This window comes from Ochlerotatus camptorhynchus, unplaced genomic scaffold (assembly GCF_037179485.1).
Source record: "Ochlerotatus camptorhynchus isolate MF236.1 unplaced genomic scaffold, CSIRO-AGI_Acam_v1.1 ptg000367l, whole genome shotgun sequence".
Taxonomy (NCBI): Eukaryota; Metazoa; Arthropoda; class Insecta; order Diptera; family Culicidae; genus Ochlerotatus; species Ochlerotatus camptorhynchus.
Genome location: NW_027040855.1, coordinates 5,123,567 through 5,137,811, shown reverse-complemented (window position 1 = coordinate 5,137,811; position 14,245 = coordinate 5,123,567). Strand labels below are relative to the sequence as shown.

Sequence of the window (14,245 nt, the reverse complement as noted above, 5' to 3'; positions counted from 1 at the left end):
AATTGTTGGCGCATTTTTGTCGGCATAACTTCGAAAAGTGTAACACTGTGTATTATATGTATGAATGTGTATCATCTATTCGACAATAAAGTTTAGTTCGTTAAGTACCACCAAAGAATACAGAACTGTACTTTATTCTTCCTTGCCAAATACAACAACCCTGATTCCAAAAATACCCATATTGTGGGGAGTTGGCAGTAATTTCCAGTTTTTCATGAACCGGATGCCGCCATCTTGAATTTTAAAATGACGTCAGAAATAGATGTCCAGTTCCTACACGTCACACTGATTCCAAAAATACCCATATTGTGGGGTATTGAAAGTATTTTCCAGGGTTTTTGTAATCGGATGCCGCCATCTTGGATTTCAAAATGGCGTCAGACATAGATTTCCAGTTCATAAACGTCTCTCCGATTCCAAAAATACCAATATTGTGAGGTATTTGACACTATTTTCAAAAACCTCTTTTTAGTAAATCCCAAATAAGGAGTTTTCTTATGACGAAGTGGTTTAAGTAGTTTGGTTCGTTAATGGAGGTTCCAGTGTACCATAAATATTGAAATTTATGTTCAAAACTCCGTTTTCCGTTTTTCAATGAGTCTTCTGTGAGAACTTGAAATTGTTAACAAAGAATCTCAAAAGTCATAACTGCAGGGTTGCCAAGCTCATGGGATATTGAAACTGACACCTTCATTGCCGCACGTTCGGCACCACGCTTGGCACAGATGTGAGATGTGCAGAGTTGAATACCCCTTGGGACCCAGAAACATGATTTCAACTTTTGTTATTAATTACTGATGTTGGTATAATTGTTTTGCAATATAGTTAATCCTTAATCCTTTCTGGTCGGGTTACTTTCTTTGCCTAGATTGAATTGATTCACGATACTTATTGAAATAAATATCTGCACAAAACGGATGGATGATTTCAAATCATTTACATACTTCCCCATCGTCTGCCGAGCGATAACAATCACTTGAATTCGACACACGTGCCGTCGTTGTCCTTCTGCTGGACGACCAGACCCATTCCGCTTTCAGTGCGGTCCATTTGCTTTCGGGCGTACACAAACGCACGCATATATTTGTCTCGTTCCTTAATGGTCTCTACCCAGCCACATGCAGGGGAAATAAGCCTATATTTACATGTTCGTTTGTAGGACTGCCACCTCTAGGGAAGTTTATCATAAAAACATCCTACAGCAACAATAAACATAAAATATTACGATTAGGACATAAGGACTACAATAAACCCATGCTCATACCGTGTTTCCAACTCCTCACGGCCAGAGGGTGGGTAGGACGACCCAATTTTCTCTCAGATTGAAAATCATAAGAAACCTTTACCCGCAGGTCGAATCAAGTTTGGGTCATACGTTCACTCTGAGAACTTCATCTGGCGACTGATTTGAAGGGGATTTAATCTACCCAATATACTCTCTTGGCACCAGTTAATTTCCGGTAGACAAAATTTGTAATTTCGCTTTACACCAGCTTTCCCTATGGTCCCGCAAAAAAAAACCACGCTGTTCCAGTTTGTCTTTCCAACACTCCAAAACAAAATAACAGACAAGAAAACAGCCAAACTTTCGGTTCAACTTACAAATTGCTACCAAACAAGCTGCTCTATTTGTATTATCAAATTACAATCTACAGCACTCTCGTTTACATCAGACACGGTACCGCTACCTTGCCGGGGTACCTTGCAAACATTTTCAAACAAATTCTCATACTGCTAGACAAAAAAAAAAAAAAAAAAAAAACAAGCAAGAGCGGGACTGGCAACTATTTGCTTCATCTGCATCTGCATACACTTAGTGTACGGAGGAGTGAATGGAAATGTAAGATACAATATTCATTCCGCTTCCGTTGGGAAGCGAACCAAGGCACAGAGCAGTCAGGTCTTCATCCAAGATATCACACACCCACTTTTCATTCCGGCAGGTTCCGCTTTCAACACACTTTTGTTCATTCTAGTTTCTTTTCCTTTCGTCTCTTATTCGACAGGATGCAATGTGGATAACGGTGAGGACTGCTTTCGTCAGTGCATCTACGACGAGGACGGTGCCAAAGAAGCCTGCAAGTGCGATCAGAGCATATCGTCGTCCTGTAAGTAGCCATTGTGTTCGTGTGTAGTAGAATGGTAGACATTTTCCGCTTGGAGATTGAAGCTTGTTGAGCTGTTGGTTGCATATTTCATGTTGCTTGAGTTACAGTGGTACATACATTCTTGGAGAGTACCAATGGACGTCTTATTCCATTGGATGTTTTCCTTAATCAGTGATCTCAGGCAATAGGATTGCTTGAGCCCGAGCTATTTTTGTTTTCAGTATAGCAAACCTAATAGCGTATTCGTTTATTATCGTTCCAACCCAGTTCGAAAGTTCGAGTTAAAAAACAATCAATCTGACGTTTGTCAGAAATCAAGCAGATCCATAACGGCACCGGTGGTGTAGTGGTAAGCGTGATTACCTCTCACCCCAGCAGGCCTGGGTTCAATCCCAGTCGGTGCCGCCGGGATGTTCTGAGGCATAACATCTCTGATCACGCCTTCCTTCGGATGGGAAGTAAAGCCGTTGGTCCCCGGTTCATGAGTTGATGGGTCGATAGGTAGGGTCCAGGTGTGGGAGAGCTGCCTTCCTGGCACGTCGGTAGCATTGGTGCTCAGCGCGGAAAACAAGATCGACGGAAAAAATAAACCAAAGGAAAAAAAAAAAAAAAAAAAAAGCAGATCCATACCCGATTCAGGATGGAACTGAATAATAAAACTAATTTGCTATAAGATAAGAGGCATGGTTTTGACATTCCGATCATAGAATAATCATCGAAAACTATTCTACAATGTCATGGATAAAGGAAAAAAATGTCTTGTACCTACATAAAGGGTGATACGGTCAAAATTTGGTCAAGGGAAAACGCGTGTAAATCGGTGAAATCGTTTATTTAAAAAATCAAATTAAATTTCTTTTTCAAGTTCAATTAGTATAAAATTCAGGAAAAATATTCAGTTAGGCTTCCGCTTTTCCAAATCCGAATTGCCGGGCCTTACGCTTGACCCCTGTCATCAGATTTTGTACAGCCACCTTGTCCACCTTCTTCGCCGCAGAAAGCCAGTTTGCCTTGAATTGCTGCTCGCCCTTAGCAGTTTTTTTGGTCTTCTTGAGGTGCCGCTTGACAATAGCCCAGTATTTCTCAATTGGGCGGAGCTCTGGCGTGTTGGGAGGGTTCTTGTCCTTGGGAACCACCTGCACGTTGTTGGCGGCGTACCACTCCATGGCCTTTTTACCGTAATGGCAAGATGCCAAATCCGGCCAAAACAGTACGGAACAACCGTGTTTCTTCAGGAAAGGCAGCAGACGTTTATTCAAACACTCTTTCACGTAAATTTCTTGGTTGACAGTCCCGGAAGCTATGAAAATGCTGCTTTTCAAGCCACAGGTACAGATGGCTTGCCAAACCAGATATTTCTTTGCGAACTTTGACAGTTTCATGTGCTTGAAAACATCTGCTACCTTTCCCCTTCCTTTTGCCGTATAAAACTCCTGTCCCGGAAGCTGCTTGTAGTCGGCTTTGACGTAGGTTTCGTCGTCCATTACCACGCAGTCAAACTTCGTCAGCATCGTCGTGTACAGCCTCCGGGATCGCGCTTTGGCCGTCGTATTTTGTTTATCATCGCGATTTGGAGTCACTACCTTCTTGTAAGTCGATAGTCCGGCTCGTTTTTTGGCTCGATGCACGGTTGTAGACGATACACCCAGCTTATTTGCGGCATCTCGGAGAGAGAGGTTAGGGTTTCGCTTGAAACTACCGGCAACTCTCTTTGTCGTCTCAGCGGCTTCCGGTTTTCGATTTCCCCCCGATCCAGACTTCCTGGCTGTCGACAAACGTTCCCCAAACACTTTAATTACATTTGTAACGGTTGATTTGGCAACTTTTAGCGATTTTGCCAACTTTGCGTGCGAGTAGCTCGGATTTTCGCGATGCGCGAGCAAAATTTTGATACGCTGCTCTTCTTGCTTGGACGGCATTTTGACAACTGAAGAGTGAATTCCAAAATCAAAATAGGAGCAACATTCTACACACACACACCTTCAAAATGAGGGGTGTTCAGGTTTTTTAAATGCAAAATTGAAAGAAATACGTCAAGTTGATATTGACCAAATTTTGACCGTATCACCCTTTATACCTTCTAAAACTATCAAGGACAATGAAAGGTTAAAAACAGAGATATTTATCATAATACTATATAGAAACTCCTCCGTTTATGCGGTAGATGGTACCATCCACCCACCGGCTGCCCTTCAACAAATTACGTTGATTTTTTGCATGTGATTAGTGTCAACCATAAACCGTCGAAGTATAAACACTAGCATCGAAAGTGGACTATGCTAGACCGAAAAAAGACATGGACGTTCGGAGAGTGCTAGGGCTGGCAAGTTACTACCAACAATTCATTCGAAACTACACAGTTCGAAAAAGTAGTGTAAATTTACCATTATGATGCACATAAATGGAGTTACTATGATGCGCATAAATGGAGCGTCATATATCATTCCAGTTTACGTTATAGATAGCGTAAATTTATAAGACATCTAATGAGATATTTAATAAATTGCATGCAACCGCAAATCTTCGTACGCAACATTTCATACAAGTTGCTGGTCTACGTGAAAAAGAAGTTTACATGCATGAATGTTTGCATGTTTCTATGTATAGCAGTGATATTGAAATAGTATTTATTTGGCTCTATTTCATACTGTACATACTTAATAGAAGCCCATTTGGCCCCATTTTCCCCACAGCTCGTTATTTATGGGTTGTTATCAACAGTTTTGAAAACTGCCGTTATACTTCTGACATATAACACACCATTTGTCACGTGAAAAAGTCCAACGAATCGATTGGAGCTTGCATAGGAGAGTGTAGACCTCGGAAAGTAGCTCATTTTACACGTTTACCATAAAACTCGTTATTTATGAGTTAATATTAACAGTGTTGTACCCGTGCAAAGGTGGGTAACAAAATGAAAGCAAATCGTTATTGAAGTTTGCAGTTCCAATCATAATGAAAACTCATTTTGATTTAAATTGTCGTGACATATGTCTGATTCCATAATGCAGACAAGAGTGTATTTTAATGAATACAACCTAACTTTAAGTTTTACTGTTATCGTTGAACTAACGATTATTGTTTATTTGTTTTGTTTAACACATTTTAGGTGCGGGATTTTTTGTGACATGCCTGGGCTGAGATTTGAACTCAAGTCACGTGAGAAACATGGATGCTAACCATTAACGCCATACCCTTATTCAGTTAAATTTTAATAATGCAAAATCAGTAATCAAATTAATTTAGTTAATTGAAACCAGGATTAGTTTTCCATTTGATTCTTAAGTGTAAAAATTTTGCTGTGTTAATCATTAAGTAAATAAGAAGAACAAACCAGGTTAATTGTTTATTTTAATAAGAAGCTGGATACACCCAACCGATGGATAAAAGATTTGCTTACAATTATGACGGATTCATCATCGCAAGATGTTAGTGAAGACCGTATGGACGAATAAAGATATACAGGGTACACCATATTTTATGTTGGTATGTAAACATTGAATAACGTTTGAAAAAAAAAACAATTACCTATGGCGATATAGCAATGATATCGGCAAGAATATTTGCCTTGAGTTCATCAGCGGTCCGAGACTTGCTGGCGTAAACTTTACTTTTCAAATAACCCCCCTGGAGATCTGGGAAGCCAATCAATATCGTCTTTTTTTGATACCATGCGTCCAGCGAATTTTCGTAACAACAACTTAATTGATTGATTTGCAGTGTGGCATGGGACACCGTTAAGCGTCCAGTCTTTTATTTTTTATTTATACCACTAACGTCAAAATGCTGAGCGCGGTGGTGACACATTTGGGACCTACACGGTAAGCAAAAAGAACCAAACGGCCAGTTCACTTTTACCTGCTTTTGACTAGTTTGTCTCATTTTCTCCTTCTAATGTTGTCAAAAAAGAAGGAGCAAAACCACCTAGGTGCTCTAGTTACTACAGTAACTTACCAGCCTTAATTATTATGATATATATAGCTACGTGTTTTTTACATTTTTCCTGTCTTGGCAATTCAGTATTTTAAACAGGTTTTTTAAACCTGCATGTCAGTATAACAAATGATATCTTAAAACTAAAAACTAAAACTAAATCTTATCTGAGTAAATAGGGAATTAATCGTTGCAATTGAGGATTGGAACGATTTTTGGATGAAATTATTAATTATTTTGTTGGACATTTGTTCTAAAGTCTCAGCATTCGAAATTCTATGTACTTCGGTAGTACTGTACCAGGGAGGCAACTTCAAAATCATTTTCAGAACTTTGTTCTGAATCCTTTGAAGTGCTTTTTTCCTGGTACTTCAACAACAAGACCATATTGGCACAGCGTAAAGCATGGCAGGTCTAAAAACTTGTTTAAATATTAGAAGTTTATTCGTCAGGCAAAGTTTGGATTTCCTGTTTATAAAAGGATACAAACATTTTATATATTTGTTACATTTGGCTTGAATGCCCTTAATGTGATCTTTAAAAGTTAATTTTTGGTCAAGTATTAATCCAAGATATTTCACTTGGTTTGACAAGGGAATTGGAACTCCGTTCATAGTGACTATGTGACAACTACTAGGTTTCAAAAACGAAGCTCTAGGCTTGTGTGGAAATATTATAAGTTGAGTTTTGAAATCTTCCATTTTTGTAGATAAGAAGAGAAAATATCTAAACTTTTCTGCAGTCTGCTGCAAATAACACGAAGACTTCTTCCTTTAGCGGAAATGCCTGTGTCATCAGCGAACAAAGATGTGTGGCAACCCTGAGGCAAATCAGGGAGGTCCGAAGTGAAAATGTTATACAATATAGGCCCAAGAATGCTACCCTGAGGAACTCCTGCTCTAACAGGTAGTCGTTTAGATTTGGAATTTTGATAATTTACCTGCAGAGTTCTGTCAGTTAAATAATTTTGAACTATTTCACAATATAAAGTGGAAAATTAAACTTTTGCCATTTAGCAATCAAACCTTCATGCCAAACACTGTCGAATGTTTTTTATATGTCTAGAAGAGCAGTTGAGTGGCCTTCAAATTTGTTTGAACGAATTAAATTGGTAACTCTTAAGAGTTGAATGCCCATGGCGAAATCCAAACTGCTCATCGGCAAAAATTGAGTTCGTATTGATGTGAAGCATCATTCTATTCAAAGTTATCTTTTCAAAAAGTCTACTTATTGAAGAAAGCAAACTTATTGGGCGGTAGATAGAAGCTTCAACTGGATTTTTATCCGGCTTCAAAATTGGAACAACTTTTACATTTTTCCATTTATCAGGAAAGTATGCTAAATGGAAACATCTGTTAAATAATTGTTTGTTGATGAGGATATAGAAAATTCCATCATCACCTGGAGCTTTCATATTTCGAAACTTTTTAGTTATAGACCTTACTTCGTGCAAATCAGTCCCCCAGGAATCATCAAAAATATTTTCCCGAGAGAAAATTTTCAGAAAATCCCGAGCAACCTGATTCTCAATAGGACTAGTAAGACCCAAACTGAAATTATGTCTCGAATTGTTTAGCAAGTTTCTGAGCTTTTTTTCAAATTTGTGATCAAAATTTTACCACCTTCTTTAAGCGCTGGAATTGGCTTTTGAGGTTTTTTCAAAATTTTTGTGAGTTTCCAAAAGGGTTTGGAACTCGGGTCTAATTTAGAAACATTATTTTCAAAATTTTTGTTCCTCAGGGCAGAGAATCGATTTTTAATTTGTTTTTGCAAATCCCGCCAGATAACTTTCATGGCAGGATCGCGTGTTCTTTGATATTGTCTCCTACGGACATTTTTAAGACGGATCAAGAGCTGAAGATCGTCGTCTATTATAATTTAATCGAATTTAACCTCGCATTTTGGTACTGAGGCAGCTCTTGCTTCAACTATTGAAGTAGTCAGAAATTCAAGAGCATAATTAATTTCATCTTTGGTTTGCAAACGAATGTTTGGATCGAAGTTATATTCCATAAATGTTCGATACTGCTCCCAATCAGCTCTATGGTAATTGAAAGTAGAGCTGTTTGGACTACAAATTATTTCTTGGGATATTTCAAAAGTTACTGGAAGGTGATCAGAACCGAAGTCAGCATGGGTAACCAATTGGCTACAAAGTTGACATGATTCAGTTAAGACCAAATCAATAGTGGAGGGATTTATTGCAGAAGAAAAGCATGTTGGGCTGTTAGGATATTGAATAGTGTAATAACCTGTAGAACAATCATCAAACAGAATATTACCATTGGAGTTGCTTTGAGCATTATTCCATGAGCGGTGTTTTGCATTAAAATCACCAATAATGAAGAATTTAGACCTATGACGGGTAAGTTTCTGACCCTTGAGAAAATTCTTTTGCTGGCCTACGCATTGAAATGGCAAATAGGCAGCTATAAACGTAAGTTGTCCAAATTTTGTTTCAACAGAAACTCCCAAAGTTTCAAAAACTTTGGTTTCAAATGAAGAAAGAATTTTATATTTGATTCGTCTTTGAACAATGATGGCAACGCCACCACAGGGTCCATCAAGACGATCATTTCTATAAATGAAATAATTTGCGTCCCTCTTAACCTTATGGTCAGGTTTAAGGAACGTTTCAGTTATAACGGCAATATGCACGTTATGAACTCTCAAAAAGTTAAATAGCTCGTCTTCATTATCTTTAAGAGATCGAGCATTCCAATTTAAAATATTTAATGCTTTAAAATCCATTACTGAATTTTAAAGTCATGACAATATTGTTTGCAAATTTTACTCCAGTTTGAATAGCATCAAACATGGAGTTAGATTTAAGCATATCAGAAATCATGTAAATTAATGATTTCTGTAAAAATTCCATTTTAGGGGCAGTAATGCTTCCTAAGTCAAAATTGTCAAAATTTCCGTTAGAACGTTGGAAAGTATTTTGATTTCTACCCACTGCCTCAGCAGCATAGGTAGCTCCATTAACTCGCTGAACATTGTTAGCAGCGAGGGGAGTAGGTACAGATGAAAAATTTGAAGCAGGGGTGTGTAGCATACCGAATTATCATTAAAATAAACATCTTGACTTATTAAAATAAGCCCGTAAAAAAAACCAATCAAGTTCTAATTTCACAGTTGACAAATCCATATCGTGAGACAGGATACAAATTAACTTTCCCATGCAGTACAATTTTTAATTAAACAGAGACCATAGAAAATGCACTTAATTGTGAAACCCTAGTTTGTTCACATACCACAAGTGTTTCAACACTTGAATGCATTCCATTCATACCGACTCATCATTTCCCACAGCTTTGCAGTGTGGCATGGCACACGGTTAAGCGTCCAGTCTTTTATTTTTTTTATTTATACCACTGACGTCAAAATGCTGAGCGCGGTGGTGACACATTTGGGACCTAGGCAACTCTCTCTCTCTTATCGCTTCAAACCAGTTTAAGTGGACGATCTCCCACTATCCCATGCTCAACAAAGTTTGACACCAAACGACGAATAGTGTTGTCAGGCGGGGTCTGTTTGCCACGATCAGGTATGGAAAATCATTTACATTAATTTGCCTCTAACTTTTTTCATCAACAGCATTCCGCAAAATGATGTAAATAGCTTTTTTAGGTTTTGTTATTAACGACAACTTTTGCTCAAAACTCAAATCTGTATCTCTTATGCATCACGAACTAAAGCGGGCAGAACTTGTTACTTTTTTTCAGTGAATGTAAAATACATTCACTGAAAAACAGTAGTGGCTTCTGTTCGCTTTGGTTCGTCATGCATCAGAGATACGGATTTGACTTGTTTACAAAAGTTGTAGCTAATAGCAAAATCTACAAATGCTATATCAAGAGCCACATGTGAAAAGGGCATACAAGCTTTTTGTAAACAAACCTTTGTAGGCCTTCTTCTCGCCTACCGAGGGTCGCCCACGCAAACTAACAACATCATCGGGAAGGGGAAACCTTCCCCCATCCGGCGATGTTGATGGTTTGCGTTGGTGTCATATGGGTGGCGAGAAAAGGGCATAAGAATGTTTGTTTACAAAAAGCTTGTATGCCCTTTTCACATGTTGTTCTTGATATACATTATTTTGCGGAATGCTGTTGAAGAAAAAGTTAGAGGCAAATGAATGTAAATGAATGCACGAAATGAATGCAAATGATTTTCCATGCCTGGCCACGATATTTTCGACGATATGCACGTTGAGTTGGGGCCTCCCTTAGCTCAGTCGGTAAAAGTGCAGCTACAAAGCAAGACCATGCTGGAGGTGACTGGGTTCGATTCCCGGTCCGGTCTAGGATTTTTTCGGGTTGGAAAATTTCTCGATTCCCTGGGCATAGAGTATGATTGTACTTGCCACACAATTATACTAATGCAAAAATGGTAGCAGGCATCGAAAACTCTCAATTAATAACGGTGGAAGTGCATCTAGAACACTAAGTTGTGAGCACGCAATAAGCTAATATGTCATAAGCAATAAGCTTGAAATGCGAAGAAGAAGAAGAAGAATAATAATAATAATAAGAAGATGTTGAGTTAACACAACTGAAATTGTGTTAAAATTGTACTGAGTTGGCGTTTTCAAAACTTGTCAACTCTAGTTAATCGGTGGACACATGTCTAAGTTATTCAATGTTTACAAACCGACTTAAAATATGACGCACCCTCTGTATTGAGCTACGGTTCAATGCAATAAAATGGAGAAAGAAAAATGAGAATGTGTAGGGTAGAGCGCTACTTCGTCGTAATCGCCCATTTCCGTTTTATCGAGCAGAAAATATCAATAATATCAATGATTTCACTGTGCACAAATCAATAATTCTTTTTTTTTTCTTCTATGTGTTAGCATATAAGTTACAAAACAAAAACCTGTACGAGCGCGTTGTATGTATATTTCCACTCATTGTTCTCAAAAGATAAGAAGCGCTCCGAGCAAATTATTTTTTTCTGCATTCTTTCGTAGAACGATGAAAATCCTTGAAATGCATTAGGACGGAATTGAAACACGTAGAACGAATTTGGAATCAAGCATCTATGTTAAATTTCTTACAATACCTCAATAATGTGTGACTTTTTATCAAATCCAACGGTACATATAGAAAGGTAAATAAATTTGGAAGTCATCTATGGCAAAGTCACTCCAGTTTTGAGTTCGATCGAAAAAGAGAGGTTAAGTGCGAGACGAAATTAAATTAAAAACCCTATTAGTGAGTGCAATGAATCATGTCAACCAAAATAGAAAAAAAAGTTGCCGACTATCAGACCTGTGCTTTCTCCACTGCTCCCTCCATGCTTTGCAATATGGATAGGCAAAAAGCGAATAAGAAGCGCTCATTACCTCTCATACTCGACTTCGTATGCTTTTTCTGCAGAACGGGAATTGGAGAGAGTCGTGGCAAGTGTGTGGGTCGTTCTACAATATTATAAATAAAATGCTTGGTAGTATTGTTGAAAACGCAGACAGATCATGAAATAAAAAAGATACAAAATCATAAGACCATGGACAACTTATACCATTCGCTGCGAACGATGATAGGAAATGCAACCAACATTCAATTTCAACATTTTTGGTTTGCGTAGAGTGTAGAGTGTCGAGTGTAGAAAAGGACTGTCTATAGGTAGCATAATGATGTTATAGGATCTTAAAGTTGTGTTGTAGTTCAAATTAAATTATTTCCTAAATGTAACACGATTGGACCAATGCCCTTAACAGCGAAAGATGTCTAAGCAGATTCATGGAATAGATAAAAATCATTTCCAATCGGTTTACATGAATACAAATAAGATGTTCTAGGCTCTTAAAATTGTCATGGAGATCAGATTACGGATTAATTGAACTTTAGGACGATTCGGCAAACTTAGAACCTCTTGTATAACTGGAAACGGATATTCTTATCGATGGAATTCGATCGTAATTGTATATTTTGTATACATCCCTAATAGTACGTTGGTCTCAAATCGGTTATAGAAACTTGTATATGACTTATTTTAGTCAGAAACAACCTGCTGCAATTTTTCGTAATGTAAGAGTGCTACTCGGGATATGGTTCGTTGCTAAGGACATTGTCCCAATCGTGATAGACCTAAAAATAGATCATTTTAGCAGAACTCCAAAGTAATTTGATGAACTTTGAGCACCTTAGTGGCACCGGTGGTGAAGTGGTAAGCGTGATTACCTCTCACCCCAGCAGCCCTGGGTTCAATCCCATTTGGTGCCGCCAGGATGTTCTAAGGCATAACATTTCTGATCACCAATGAGTACCTCTGAGTACCAATGCTACCGACGTCTTGGAGGCAGCTCCCACACCTGGATCCTACCTATCGACCAGATGACCAGTGATCAGAGATTTTATGCCACGGAAAATCCCGACGGCTCCAACTGGGATTGAACCGAGTCGTAAGTGATCGAGTAGATCATTAGATCTAAATCACTCGTAGACGATTTGCACAACCTGGACATGTTTCACTACTACGCACATTTTCTTAATTGGGGTTGATCTAGTAGATTGAATGATCTGTACTCTGTGACGATATGGAGAACCTAGATCATGTGACATAAATACAAATTGATCGCATTGACATGTTATAGAGTTAAGGACATTGTTCATGTCGTGGTTGTTCTACTGGATCGAATAATATGAAATCTAGGGCAGGTATGGTACATTATTTTGTCTCTTACTTTTTGCAGCAAAGAGCTCCTGAAAATAATGTATGAAGCTTTTGTTAGTTTTGATATTAGCTAAAACTTTTGTCAAGAACTTGAATCTGTATCTCCTATGCATGACGAACTAGAGTGGACAGAACTTGTTATTGATTTTCAGTGAATGTAATTTACATTCACTGAAAAAAAAATGTGAGTTCTGTTTACTCTGGTTCATCATGGATAAGGGATACCGATTATAGTTTTTAACAAAAGGTTTTAGCTAATACAAAAACCGACAAAGGCTTCATTCATTTTTTACGGAATTCTTTTGATGAAAAAGTTAGAGGCAAATGAATGTAAATGAAGGCATGATATAAATGTAAATGATTTCCCATGCCTGCTCTAGGGTTGTTTGGATATCCTATAAAAACTTCTCATCAAAGAAATTGGACCGTACATTTTTGATCTGATTATCTAAACTCTTGAATTATTAAGATGACTTAGAAATAGACCAAACTGTTAAACTTAATTTTATCAACATGACGACCAGTACTAACGTGCCATTGCAATACAGTCAACTATTAGTGCTTCACAATTGTTTGGATAGCTTTCACACTAAGAAATAACTAATTTTACACTTGACGGAATCCATCTTTGACATAAAAGATCAGACGTAAACAAATATTTCATGTCAAATTAAGTGCTCCGAGACTGAAAAGTTCGATACTCGACGAAAAGTACGTTCGATGGAGTTGAATTGTGAGTCTTTTATTACTCAATTTTATGTTAAAATTGACGCTTGTATATGTCATTCTCAGAACACCTAAATTTACACGATTTTTTCTAAGTGTGTAGCAAAAAAAATTTGAATTTGGCGATATTTTACTATAAATGAAACAGCATAAAATGTTATCTTCCATTTAATTTCACTTAATTCATTTTGGTATCCATGACAGATACGTATTTCGACTACAATGTGCAGTTTTCATCAGTGTCATTCCCGCGATTAAACGTTACTGCGTTACATTCGTGTGATTAAACGTTACTGCGAAACTCTGGGCATCGAACGGAAGGAGAAATGCGGTCAAAATCGATGTTGCGATGGAGCGTTTAAGCGGAATCCCAATGCTTCTTGCAGCGATGTAGCCAAAAAATTGAATCTGTCCAAGTCCTTCGTTCAGAAAGCCAACGACCGGGAGGGACTGCATATGTACAAAGTGCAGAAGACTCCAAATCGTGACGAACGGCAAAATACGGTGGGTAAATCACGGGCTCGGAAACTGTACACCCAGATGTTGACGAAGCCATATTGTCTCATCATGGATGATGACACTTACGTCAAGGCAATGTTCCGGCAGCTTCCCTGTAGTAGTAGCCCTGATCTTCACCACCCAGCACGAGTTTGATGATCCTGAGGAAGTAAGGAAGCAGAAACTTTCAAAGTTTGCCAAGAAATACAAGATTTGGCAAGCGATTTGCTCATGTGGCAAACGGAGTGCACCGTTCGTGACTACCGGAACTGTAAACGAGGAGATCTACCTCAAGGAGT

At 38.2% G+C, this 14,245-nt stretch overlaps 1 protein-coding gene across 1 annotated transcript in view; it reads left to right on the top strand.

Moving 5' to 3' along the window:
- LOC135709864 (uncharacterized) overlaps window positions 1–14,245 on the top strand; it is a 949,216-nt gene that overhangs the window by 433,741 nt on the left and 501,230 nt on the right. The window contains exon 6 of the mRNA XM_065232287.1: window positions 2,007–2,108. Coding sequence (XP_065088359.1) covers window positions 2,007–2,108 — 102 coding nt within the window. The remainder of the gene's footprint in view (window positions 1–2,006; window positions 2,109–14,245) is intronic.